This window comes from Labeo rohita, chromosome 24, assembly GCF_022985175.1.
Source record: "Labeo rohita strain BAU-BD-2019 chromosome 24, IGBB_LRoh.1.0, whole genome shotgun sequence".
NCBI lineage: Eukaryota > Metazoa > Chordata > Actinopteri > Cypriniformes > Cyprinidae > Labeo > Labeo rohita.
Genome location: NC_066892.1, coordinates 16,594,875 through 16,607,585, shown reverse-complemented (window position 1 = coordinate 16,607,585; position 12,711 = coordinate 16,594,875). Strand labels below are relative to the sequence as shown.

Sequence of the window (12,711 nt, the reverse complement as noted above, 5' to 3'; positions counted from 1 at the left end):
CTGCTCACTAAGCCTGCATGTATGTGATCCAGAGTACAGCAAAAACAGTAAAATTTAGAAATATTTTTATCTTTTAAAATAACGGCTTTCTATTTGAACTTATTTTAAAATATATAATTTATTCCTGTGATCAAAGCAAAATTTTCAGCATCACATGATCCTTCAGAAATCATTCTAATATTTTATTATTATTATTATTATTATTATCAATATTTAAAACAGTTGAGTAATTTTTTTCAGGATTCTTTGTGGTATAGAAAGATCCAAAGATCAGCATTTATCTGAAATAAAAAATTATACACTGTAGTTATACATCATACACTATACCATTCAAGAGCTTGGAGTATCATTTTTTACTTTTATTTAACAAGGATGCTTTAAATTGGTAAAGACATTTATAATGTTACGAATGATTTAAATGCTATTCTTCTAAACTTTCTATTTACCAAAGAAACCTGAAAAAATCTTCTCTGTTCTTCGCTGTTTTCAACTTAATAATAATAATAAATGTTTTTGGTCAGCAAATCAGAATATTACAGTGATTTCTGTAGGATAATGTGACTGGAGTAATGATGCAAAAAAATCAGTTTTAAAAACGCAGGAATAAAATTACATTTTAAAATACATTCAAATAGAAAACAACTATTTCAAATAGTAAAAATATTTCAAAATTGTACTCTTTTTGCTGTACTTTGAATCAAATCAATGCAGGATTGGTGAACAGAAGAGACTTATTTAAAAAAAACAAATCTTAGTGTTTAAAAAGTTTTGGCTGGTAGTGTAGCTGCATACAGATGTTTCAGCTTTGAACAAGGGCACTCAGAGTGATATGAACTCAACGCGATATGAATGTAATACGGTCTCAGAGATTACACTGCAAAAAAAATAAATGTCTATAATTAGCATTTTTTTTCCAGGAACACAAATTTACAGAATTTACAAAGTGTCCTAAGCAAAAATGCAAGATAATTTGCCTCGATTTCAGAGAAAATATTTATTGTTTATTAACCCACTGGTAAATAGTAAGAATATTTAGTATGCTTTATGGTTATAATTAAATTATAAAACTAATACTAAATGATATAATTAAATATTATCAATTTTAATATAATGTAATATTAAACAGAATTATTTTGTATTTACAGCGCTGTTGAATGCTTGAGTCTGATTGGTTGATGAATGCAAAGCTAAAGTAGTTCCAAGGCAGCTCTTGACTGCATTACTTTCATATCACTTTGTCATATTATTTTAGTTATTTCAAAGGTCCTTACAGCCTACAACAGCAAGAAAACCAAAACCCACAACGACACTGAACAAACAAATAAATACAGTAAACAATAGGATAAAAACACCAAAATATTTCCCTATTTTTGCCACAAAATGACATTTTATTATGTCCGGAAAGCATACTCTATTTCTCCCGCTCACTCTTACAGACACACACACACATAGTACAGGCACACACTCGCACAGAAACATGTTGTCAGCACTGCTCTGACGATTTTATCAGTAAAATAGTTACCAACTTAAAAGCTAGGTGTCAGATGTCTTGCAGTTTCGCTATTATTAGAGATATACAGACACAGGTAATTCACACGATTATTCTTTCTCTCCGTCTAATAACTTCATTATTAACCGCATTAGTCTGCTATCAACGGCTCAAGCCTTCATTACTAGGTCTAAAATGACGTTTTGGAATTTGCAACAGAGGTGTTGAATGAGATGCATAAGAAATTAATCCTACTCACAAGAGCATAAGGACATAAAGCTGACGAGTGTCTTTAAATGCAACATCTGAACTACATTTGAGATGTGGTAACCATAATATAAGCTGAATAATTGACTCTGGTCTGTTGAATTATTAGAAAATAATGCACACTCAAGGTGGTTAATAATTCAACGGCCGTCGTCAATTATTCCTTACATTATATATGTTCTGAAAGCTAGTCTTATGACAGTTTTGCATCTCAAGGAAATTTATCTTGTTGTTAAGATATTGCTACTAAAAAAATAACACCAAAATGCTGATTAAGTTTTTTTTGTTTGTTTTTTTTTTTTTTTCATTATTTTGCAGTCTAATTCTCATCTGTCACAAAGATTACATGTACGGTCCTTTTATAGCTTTTTTTCCCCCTTTTTTTTTGGAATGTCTGAATAAATGCTGACACTGCTGCTTTTACAAATTACTGTTAAGACTGCGCCAGTTTAAGGTCACTTCTTAACTGGGATACTGACCATTATTGTCAGCCCTGTGTCCCACAAATGTAGGTTAAAAGGCTTCACTCTTTTCTCAGAGGCCTTGCTGTTTTAGTGGCCATTAAACTGCTTGTTGCCTGGCCGGGTCATGAAGAGGAGTAGACAGAAGAGTTCATTTCCTTCACATGCTCTGTTAGTTTTCTAAGAATAGCCTTTGTTTTTTGAAATTGTGTCTGTACATGTTGGAGCAAATGTGGACTTTGAAGTAGCTTTCTCAGAAATATTTGCAAATCAAATATTAATGTGTTCTAGTTTTGCTTAAATGTGTAACTTCATTATTCTCACAATGACTTGAATCATTGAGATACTTCTAAGTTAACAGCCGCAAATACTTTATTTTTCATTTAAATGTAAATCAAGCAAGTTTCTCACTAAACACACATTAGATATACAGTTGAGGTCAAAAGTTTACATACACAGAATCTACAAAATGTTAATTATTTGACAAAAATAAGAGGGATCACACAAAATGCATGTTATTTTTTATTTAGTACTGGAGTACTGCAGTTAAACTGGCTGTTTTTCTTCAGAATAATCCTTTAGGTCCCACAAATTCTTTGTTGGATGCATGTTATTTTTTATTTAGTACTAACCTGAATAAGATATTGAAATTTTTTTAAATTTGAAGATAAGGGTAAATTTAACTTATTTGACTTCTGGGAACATGTAAGTATCTTCTGTAGCTTCTGAAAGGCAGTGATATTTAGGCAAAATAAAAACAAATGTACAATGTTCTGTTCAAAAGTTAATGCATCATTTTTCCAGCATCAGTGAGCATTTGAACCTTCTGTAATAGTTGCATATGAGTTCCTCAGTTGTCCTTAGTGTGGATAGATGGATCTCAGAAATCATGCAGTCATTGTTGGAAAGGGTTCAAATACACAAAAATGCTGAAAAAACAAAGAATTTGTGGGACCTAAAGGATTTTTCTGAAGAAAAACAGGCAGTTTAACTGCAGTAATCCAGTACTAAATAAAAAATAACATGCATTTTATATTATCCCTCTTATTTTGGTAAAATAATTAATATTTTCCAGATTCTGCAAGGTGTATGTGAACTTTTGACCTCAACTGTGATCCTCTTTCTAGGTTTTTAGCTTTTAGCTAGGTTTTTTGTTTGTTTGTTTTAGAGGCTATGGTTAAAAGTAGTTTTAAACATGAATTTTAACAAGAAAATATCAACAGAAGCTGGCATGGCATTAAAGGCGTTTGAGATTTAAAAAGTATTTAAATTGTATTTTTTTTAATGAAAATAACCGATCGTTTCGCTAGATAAGACCCTACAACCACATTTGGGATCGTTTAATGCCGCATTTAAACTGCCTTTTGGAAGTTCAAAATCGGGGCACCATATCAGTCCATTATATGAAGAAAAACGCTGAAATATTTCCCTCAAAAACATAATTTCTTTACGACTGAAAAAAGAAAGACATGAACTTTGTGGATGACAAGGGTGTGAGTACAGTATATGTGAATCTTTGTTTTGGAAGTGGGCTTCTCCTTTAAGAAACAAATCAACTAAGCTAACATATACTATGTGATTCAATCCTCCAGCAGGTTAAAAATTTCTCCTTTCACTCCATGCCTGCCTATGTTCTTTGAACAAAACAACAGCAATAAAAAAAACTTTTGTACCTGAGTGTATCAAGTCCATTACTTCACTCTTGAAGTAAAATAACATTCGCAAATCATTTACTTTAACAATGTGACACATTTTCTGTGTGATGCAGGGTTTTCAGTGTACTTTATTTGTCAAGACATGATTGGCTTATAAAAAATGTGCTCTTTTACGTGTTTGGAGGGTACAATCTAAAAAAATAAGGATGCAAACCATTTCATCAGTGCCCTCCCATAAGATGTCTGTTCACCTAGGGTGCTTTCCTGACCAAAGCTATTCCTAATGCTCTTCAACCCACCAACAGGGATCACTTCGGCAATCTGTGACCTAGATTTCACAATAATATGATAGGTGTATGTTTGCTCTTGAAAGTTGGGAAATCTGCAAATGGTAGAGGTTGTTAAAGTCCATTAATAGGCTTTTTACTAGAGTCTGGAGTAAGGATACCAAATAAGCTAACTGCACAGAATTACTGGTTCGTTCTGGAGGTTTAAATCACCCCAGAGGAAATATTTTCACCCGCATTCCTTTTCAGTAGTTGGAATGAGCCATAAAAATGTATTACTTAATTATTGAATAGTGAGTAATTACTTACAGCTGAGCTGTAGCTGATTTCTGTGATGTCAGTGCATTGTAGCATGCATTGTATATGAATGTTCATTTCATTTGTAGGCTGTTCTGAATAGCTCTAAACACAAATGTAGATCAGCTAGTTAGGCTGTTGCCTCATTTGTTCATTTGAGGGTCCCTTGACACTACATGCAGCTGAACAGCCAAACAGGCTTCTTCTTATGAATCTAGAGCACCCCCTACTGCACCGTGTGATATTACATGACATGACCAGCATGTAGAACCTGAATTTATTTTAATGTTAATGATCAACCTCTTTCTCATTGTTTCCGTCTTTTTCACCAGGCTAAAGAACTCCCCACGTACAAAGACAATGACTTCATCAACGATGGACAGAAAATATACATCGATGAGGAGAGTAAGAAAACCTTCCTCGATAAGCTACGAAAGGATGTGGAGGTAAATGATTCAGGACAATTTGTGTTTTCAGCCTGTCTGCCTGGTTCATGACTCATACTTTATCTCTTCCTCTTTCTCTCTACTGTCAATCTGTTGTCTCTTTCCTACCTCATTGCGCTGTCTAGTTTCTTGCTTTGCTGAAGTTGATGGACTACAGTCTTTTGGTTGGGATCCATGACGTGGAGAGGGCAGAACAAGAGGAGGTGGAGAGTGAGGATAATGAGGGAGAAGAGGAAGGGGAGAGTGATGGAGGGATTATCGGCACTCCTCCTGACAGTCCCAGCAACACTCTAGACAGCGCTAAACCACTCTCACCGGGAGACTTCGACCCCAGTATTGACGTCTATGCCATCAAAAGCCATGACAGTGAGTGGAACAGGAAGCATATGTGTTGTCTTATTGAAATGGGTTCTGTCCATTTTTAAATTTTTCATTGTTTTTTTTTTTGTTGTTTTTTTTAAAGTCTCAAAGTAGGCTCACTAAGCCTGCATTTATTTGATCCAAAGTACAGTAAAATGTTGAAATATTTTTATTATTTAAAACAACTGTTTGCTATTTGAATATATTCTAAAATGTAATTTATTCCGGTGATTTCAAAGCTGGATTTTTAGTATCATTACTTCAGTCAAAACATTAACATTAAAACATTAAAAATCTTACTGTTCAAAAACTTTTGACAGGTAGTGTATGATAAATACACTTTTTAAAAATATACACTATATAGCAAACCTGAAAGTCAGCATGAAATCAAATTTGGCCCCATTTCCTCTTTCAATGCATGTCCCTGTGGCTATTGTGAACAATTCATCCATGCATGATATTCTTAAAATAAAAGCATTTATTAAAATTTAGTGCGTTTTCTTTTTGGACGATGTCATCAAGAGAGATAGGTCAGTGAGCTAGTGAATATAGTTTTAATAGTCAAACATTCCCTTCTGCTTCCATTCTGGGACATAATGGGTACCTTCCACAATCCAGTCAATTCTTGATTGATCAGCTACGACTCATCCTTCTTTTTTCTTGCTGAGTATACTGTTTCTGTAATATGCCACATTATGAAAATTTGTTGCAAGTTCTGTTTTCATAAATAATGAATGTAACTTTCCCCCCCAGATTCTCCCAGAAAGGAGGTCTATTTTATGGCAGTTATTGACATCCTGCAGCATTATGATGCCAAGAAAAAGGCTGCTCATGCAGCCAAGACGGTAAAGCATGGGGTGAGTGCTCTGACTTTGACCTTTAATGTAATTTTTCTTAAAAAATTAGTTCACTTCCAGAATTAAAAAAAAAATCCTGACAGTTTACTCACCCCCATGTCAACCAAGATGTTCATGTCTTTCTTTCTTCAGTCAGAGAGAAAAACATTTTTGGGGAAAATATTCCAGGATTTTTTTCTACATATAGTGGACTTCAATGGGGATCAACGGGTTGAAGGTTCAAATTGCAGTTTCATTGTAGCTTCAACACAATCCCAGCCAAAGAATAAGGGTCTTATTTAGCAAAACAATTAGCCATTTTCTAAAAACAAATAAAAATGTACATACTTTCTAACCACAAACATTGCAGAGCTAGTGTTTCGCTAGATAAGACCCTTATTTCTGAGCTGGGATTGTGTAGAGCCATTTGAAGCTGCATTGAAACTGCAGTTTGGACATTCAACCCGCTGTGTTCCATTAAAGTCCACTATATGGAGAAAAATCCTTGAATGTTTTCCTCAAAAACCTTCATTTCTTGACTGAAGAAAGAAAGACATGAACATCCTGGATGACATGGGGGTGAGTAAATTATCAGGAAATTTTCTGGAAGTGAAGTAATCCTGTAATATTCAGAGTTATATTCACTGTAAAATTATTCAGTTAAATTTAGTTAAAAATTCAGCAACTGTGGTTTCCAGAAATTCACTGTAGAAATACTGTGACAATGTTTCCAGTATTACAGCATGGCATATCTGTTCCTCTATACAACTTGTAACCGAGTATTTCATTAAGTTATGTAATGTTAATACACCAATGTACTTGAAGTACCAAAGTCTGATTTTTACCTTAAAACGTAGCGATAACTACTATAATAAAAGTGGTAAAATAGAAAGCCAGTCATTTATAGGTAGTGCACTCGGTCTTAACACAAAGAAAAAAAATCAGGGTAACAGACATCGTTAAAAAAAAAAAAAAAACCTAAATAACAAAATGTAACACAAAACACTAATGTACATGAGTGATAACAAAAATATGAAGAAACAACTATGTTAGAATCTGGAAAATGTTAATTATTTTACCAAAATAAGAGGGATCATACAAAATGCATGTTATTTTTTTATTTAGTACTGACCTGAATAAGATATTCCACATGAAAGACGTTTACTTATTAGTCACCAAAAGATAAAATAATAGTTGAATTTATAAAAATTATCCCGTTCAAAAGTTTACATACACTTGGTTCTTAATACTGTGTTGTTACCTGAATGATTCACAGCTGTTTTTTTATTTAGTGATAGTTGTTCATGAGTCCCTTGTTTTTCTTGAAGTTAACTGCCTGCTGAACTTAAGAAAAATCCTTAATATTTAACAAATTCTTTGGTTTTTCAGCATTTTTGTGTATTTGAACCCTTTCCAACAATGACTGTATGAATTTGAGATGCATTTTTTTTCACACTAAGGACAACTGAGGAACTCATATGCAACTATTACAGAAGGTTCAAACGCTCATTGATGCTCTAGAAGGAAAAATGGTGCATTAAGAGCCAGGGGTGAAAACTTTTGAACAGAACAAAGATGTGTAAATTTGTCTTATTTTGCTTAAATATCATATTTTTTAAGGAAAAATGGTTCATTAAGAGCGGGGGGGTGAAACATGTAAGTATCTTCTGAAGCTTCTGAAAGGTAGCAGTAAATAAAAATTAAAAAAAATATAGGTAGACAAAATAATCTTCAAAATAATCAAAATACATCTTCATTCTGTTCAAAAGTTTACACCCCTGGCTTTTACTGCATCGTTTTTACTTCTGGAGCATCAGTGAATGTTTGAAGCTTCTGTAATGAAAAACCAAAGATTTTGTGGGACCTGAAGGATTTTGCTGAAGAACAGCAGGCAGTTTAACTATTATTTTCTCCTGTGGACTATGTGTAAATGTCTTTTAAGTGAATTATCTTATTCAGGTCAGTACTAAAAAAAAAGTTTCTTTTTCTTTTAAAAAAAGTGAATGGTTGGATATAAGAAACATTATCAAATAATGAACTGTTACTGAGAGTACAGTACAGAGGGCTGCTTTGTGTATTTCTCCCAAGCATCTCATTCATCATTTATGCTCTAAAGTGTATGCATGACTGAAACCTTTTATAGCTTTTATGGAGGCGTCGACCTCATGCTTTTTTCATCTTAGGCCGGGGCAGAGATTTCCACGGTGAACCCGGAGCAGTACTCGAAGAGATTCTATGATTTCATCACTACCATTCTGCCCTAGTCGGCGGCAGCTGAGCTGAGTCCACGGGGATGAAGAGGGACGCCAGCAGAGGGGTGTTGAACACTCGCTCACCCGCTCTGCCACAGGGGGGCACCCCTAACAGCAGCTACAACCACCATTCGTTTACATTTTGATTTTCATTTATTCGTCTTTTTGTTCTGTTGGGACCATGAGAGTGACGGAAAAGGACAACAGTTCGAACTTTTGCGGCGGGGGGGATAGGGCTTTTTACTGCTTTCTTATGCATGCCCCTTAATCTTGTTTGTTCCATTTGATATTTTTCTTGCCTTTTAAAGCAGAAGAGGATGGAGAGAGCTCATGTGACGGTCCGTGGCTCAGTTAGTAGAATTAGGCCAAAACAGAACTTCTCAATCGGAACAGTAAGCGTTCTCTCACTCGAATCCCTAGCCGAACTCACTTCACGCAACCCCCTCTGCTTTACTCCACAGAGAGGCACCTGAAGCACTTGACACCACGGCACCTGCTAACTCTCTTTACTCGCACTAGCCTCTTCATTCTCTGGACAGACTAACCAGAAACGCTCTTTGAGCCATTTACAAAAGGAGGACCCATCGCCCCTAACTTGCCTTGTGTGGACAGACAGCTGAATCTGACTGTTTTGCATGTTCCTTCAGTGTTCTGAGGCAAACGCGTCGGCAAAGGTTCCGGTAGGTATTTCGTTTGGGTTTCTCGGGGGTTTTGTTTTGCAGCAACTTGACAGGAGGGAGAATGAAGACACTGAGGCAGCAGGAATCAGTGGTTTCTCTTCAGTCGTCAGTGAATTCTGTTACATTAGTGATTCAGTTGCCATCAGCACCTTAAAACTGTTGCACTTTTTATTAGGATCACTCGGTCTGTTACGAGCTGCAACGATAGCACTATGAGGCACCGTTCGACGCAGCCTTGCCGTTTCACGTGTTCTGACGCTTGTTCTCAACAGACAAAACATAGTTTACCTCTCGCATCGTACCAGGACACACCGATTTGTTGTGTTTCAGTATTCCATGGAGGTTTGGGGAAGGGGTGCTTTTTCTTATTCATTTTAAAACATCAGTTTTGTTTGAAATTGTGTATGTCTTTGTTCGAAATTCGTTCAAATTGGCAGCAAAATAGATGAAATGTTGTATATTTTGCACATGACGAATGGAACCAAAATGTTCACGGAATCCTGTTGGTTCAGCAGTGGTATTTACAAGGGAAACATAATACATGTAACAGAGGAGAATACTTTTGTAAATGGCATTGAATTAGAAGCAGGTGATATGACTTAGAGATTAACATTTGTTTCTTAACTTTTCTAATTCAGAGAAAAAAAGCCGCCTCGTCCTGTGTTTAGACTTTTTGATCACTTGCACATATTTTTACATTCAATTTGAATCCACCTGAATTTTAAAGCACCGCTCCGTGATTCAAGTGTTCTGATAAATGAAGAATGTTACTGTTTAAATCATACAACACAAGTACTGTGTAAAAAAAAGAAAAAAAAAGAAAGAAAAAAAAAAACAAAACAAAAGAAAGGAAAAGAGAAAAAGATGCATGTTGCATTATTTTTAGTGTTCAATCTGGTTTAGTCCAGAGATGGTGTATATTCCATGCTTGGTCATATTTTTATTTGTATTTTTATTTTTTTCCCTTGCCCTAAACCCCCTACCCCAGGTCTATTTTTTTAAGATGGTCCCATACCTGCTTTATACTGTGTTTTCAATGTATACACTGTGCAAGAGTCGTGCCTTTTTACTCCAAATTATTTAATTCCTTATTTTTTAATCTTTTTGTTCCCCTCCAAACAGAAATGTTTTCTAATATTAGGGTGGTTGTTAAAAAAAAAAGAAAGATATCCAGATATTTTCAGTTTTCTTTTTATTTTGGTGTTTTGATGTTTCGAAATGTGCTGTTGCTTCAAACGGATACAAGACATTGTATTTTCTGTTCACAACAACACTGAAAAGGTCACAATTTCTCCTTGACTGGCTAATTCTATGTGCAAAGCCTTTTGGACAAGAGTGTGCATTGTGAATTTGTTGATATGAGTAGGTGTGGCTCTTGTTATAGTGTTAATTGTAAATTGTGTTCAGGCTTTCTCCAAGCATTTTTATCTGAAAGTATTATCCGGCACCAATGTTACAGCGTCTTTGGTTAGTGTTTCATTTTCTTAATAAACTGAGCGCTGCTTGTGCCCTTGGGAAACCATTGCACAATGGGAAAAAAAGCATTTTTATTGTTCTCATTGGGATAAAAACAAACCCTGGTCTTCTTGGTTGTAAAAAACAAAACAACAAAAAACAAACAAACAAAAAAAAAAAAAAAACCACCACGGGCATGACAAAAGAGGCTGTATTAGCGGCAGACTTTGATAGTGTCATCAGAGCATCGCTTCAGCTTCTGATACTGGATTCACACGCAGCGATATATATGTGAATTTCACTAAATGTGAAAAAGTGCTACAGTAAGATACAGCTTCACGCCTTCTTCAAAAACCCTCCACCATGTTCTTCATTTGCCAAAAGCATTTTTGCTCGATGTGTTCATTGATGGATAACTCATCACATAAGCTTTGGAAAAAAATATGTAATGTACTTTTAGCAATTCGATTTTTATTTTCTAAACATTTATGAATGCCGCGAACGAATGGATTTTTATTTTAATGAATATGCAGGTTTACACGCTTACTGTAAGAAAGAAAAAAAATCCCCTCGTTTGTGACTGTTTTAATCTAGATAGTGAGGGTAATAGAAGTGATGGGGCATCTGCATCACACTCACAGATATGAGTCTAAAAGTTGTTTTTGAGAGTAACCAAAGGGGAGGCTGTCTCATGTGTTATGATGTAAACCGATATACACTCCATTCCATAAGCATTGCTCAAAACAATAAAGCACTTTGTCTGCAATTTACGGTGCAACGTCTCGTCATGTTTTCTGTTTTTTAAATTATGTCCTTTCCTGGGTCACGCAGAGAATTTGCTTTCATTTAATAAACGTGTATTCCTTAAATTGTAAAACACTTTAAAAATATTTCCCTACTGAGCCCAGAACAGACAAAAATGTCTTAGCACGGGTACATTTGTAGCAGTAGCCAAAAAATACACTGTATGGGTCAAAAAAGGATCGATTTTTCTTTTATGCCAAACATCATTAGGATATTAAGCAAAGATCATGTTCCCTGAATATATTTAGTAAATTTCCTACCGTAAATGTATCAAAACGTCATTTTTGGTCATTGCTAAGAACTTAATTTGGACAACTTTAAAGGCGATTTTCTCCATATTTCGAATTTTTTTTTTGCAATCTCAGATTCCAGATTTTTAAATTGTTGTATCTCGGCCAAATATTGTGCTATCCTAACAAACCATACATCAATGAAAAGCTATTCAGCTTTCAGATGATGTATAAATCTCAATTTAAAAAAATCACCCTTATGACTGGTTTTGTGGTCCACGGTCACAAGTAAGTTAAACGCAATCGAAGACAACTACAAAAAGAGCGCACGGAATGAACCAGTTATGAAATCGCATTGCACAGGTCTGTATTTATGAGCAGAGTATTATTATTTTTAATAAATTAAGGAGTATATGGCTTAAATGACCTTTTTTTTAGAGTAGACGCCATATTTAATTTATTCTCCCGCTGCGCGGGATCTACCTGGATCATGATTTACCTGAAGATGCATTGAAAATGCATTTTTAAAAACCTTAGCGTCAAAATTCCGGAAAACATTTTGTGGATTGGACGTGATATGGAAGCCTAACACAGTCCAGCATGTTAAGTAATTTGTATGTTTATCTTTCATTCGCTAAAAACAATATATATGGCGTTTGCGTCGAGTGCGGTTTATATACAGGCCTGTTCTTTGGAAAAGTGTTGCAATGACTCGGGCTGAGTTCGTATTGTTGATTCAAATGTGAATATCCTGTCGCCAGTTCGTTCGTAGATAATAAATAGTCTTCTAAAGCATGTTAAACACTGTGTGTAGATAGTTTAATGAAGAAATCTGGACTGGTAACATCACTCTCAGCGAACGTAATAAGCGCTCAGACAGCTTATTGTATTTGCACACAATGGGAACGTGAAAAAAGTGTGCGTGAACACTCTTGTGGACTCTTGGAGATTAGTAATGAGTTTGAGAAGGCAACAGCTGATGTTGTAGACTTTTAAGAATGCTCAACTTATCACCAAGTCACCTGATCAACAGGCAGCAACATCTTGAAAATGGTTATAGTAATTAAAATAAATAGTACGCTAAACTAGAATTTGAGAACGTAAAAATCGATACTATAACATAGCCGATTAGCTATAGAATTTTAAAGGCTAGGGTCAAAAGTCACATCGACCCGTTTCTTAGATAATAGAC

At 35.0% G+C, this 12,711-nt stretch overlaps 1 protein-coding gene across 1 annotated transcript in view; it reads left to right on the top strand.

Moving 5' to 3' along the window:
- The window catches only part of pip4k2aa (phosphatidylinositol-5-phosphate 4-kinase, type II, alpha a), a 33,913-nt gene extending 23,152 nt beyond the window's left edge, over positions 1–10,761 (top strand). Inside the window, exons 7-10 of the mRNA XM_051098115.1 lie at positions 4,789–4,902; positions 5,028–5,268; positions 6,016–6,119; positions 8,282–10,761. Coding sequence (XP_050954072.1) covers positions 4,789–4,902; positions 5,028–5,268; positions 6,016–6,119; positions 8,282–8,362 — 540 coding nt within the window. The 3' untranslated portion in view covers positions 8,363–10,761. The remainder of the gene's footprint in view (positions 1–4,788; positions 4,903–5,027; positions 5,269–6,015; positions 6,120–8,281) is intronic.
- Positions 10,762–12,711: the final 1,950 nt, after the last annotated feature.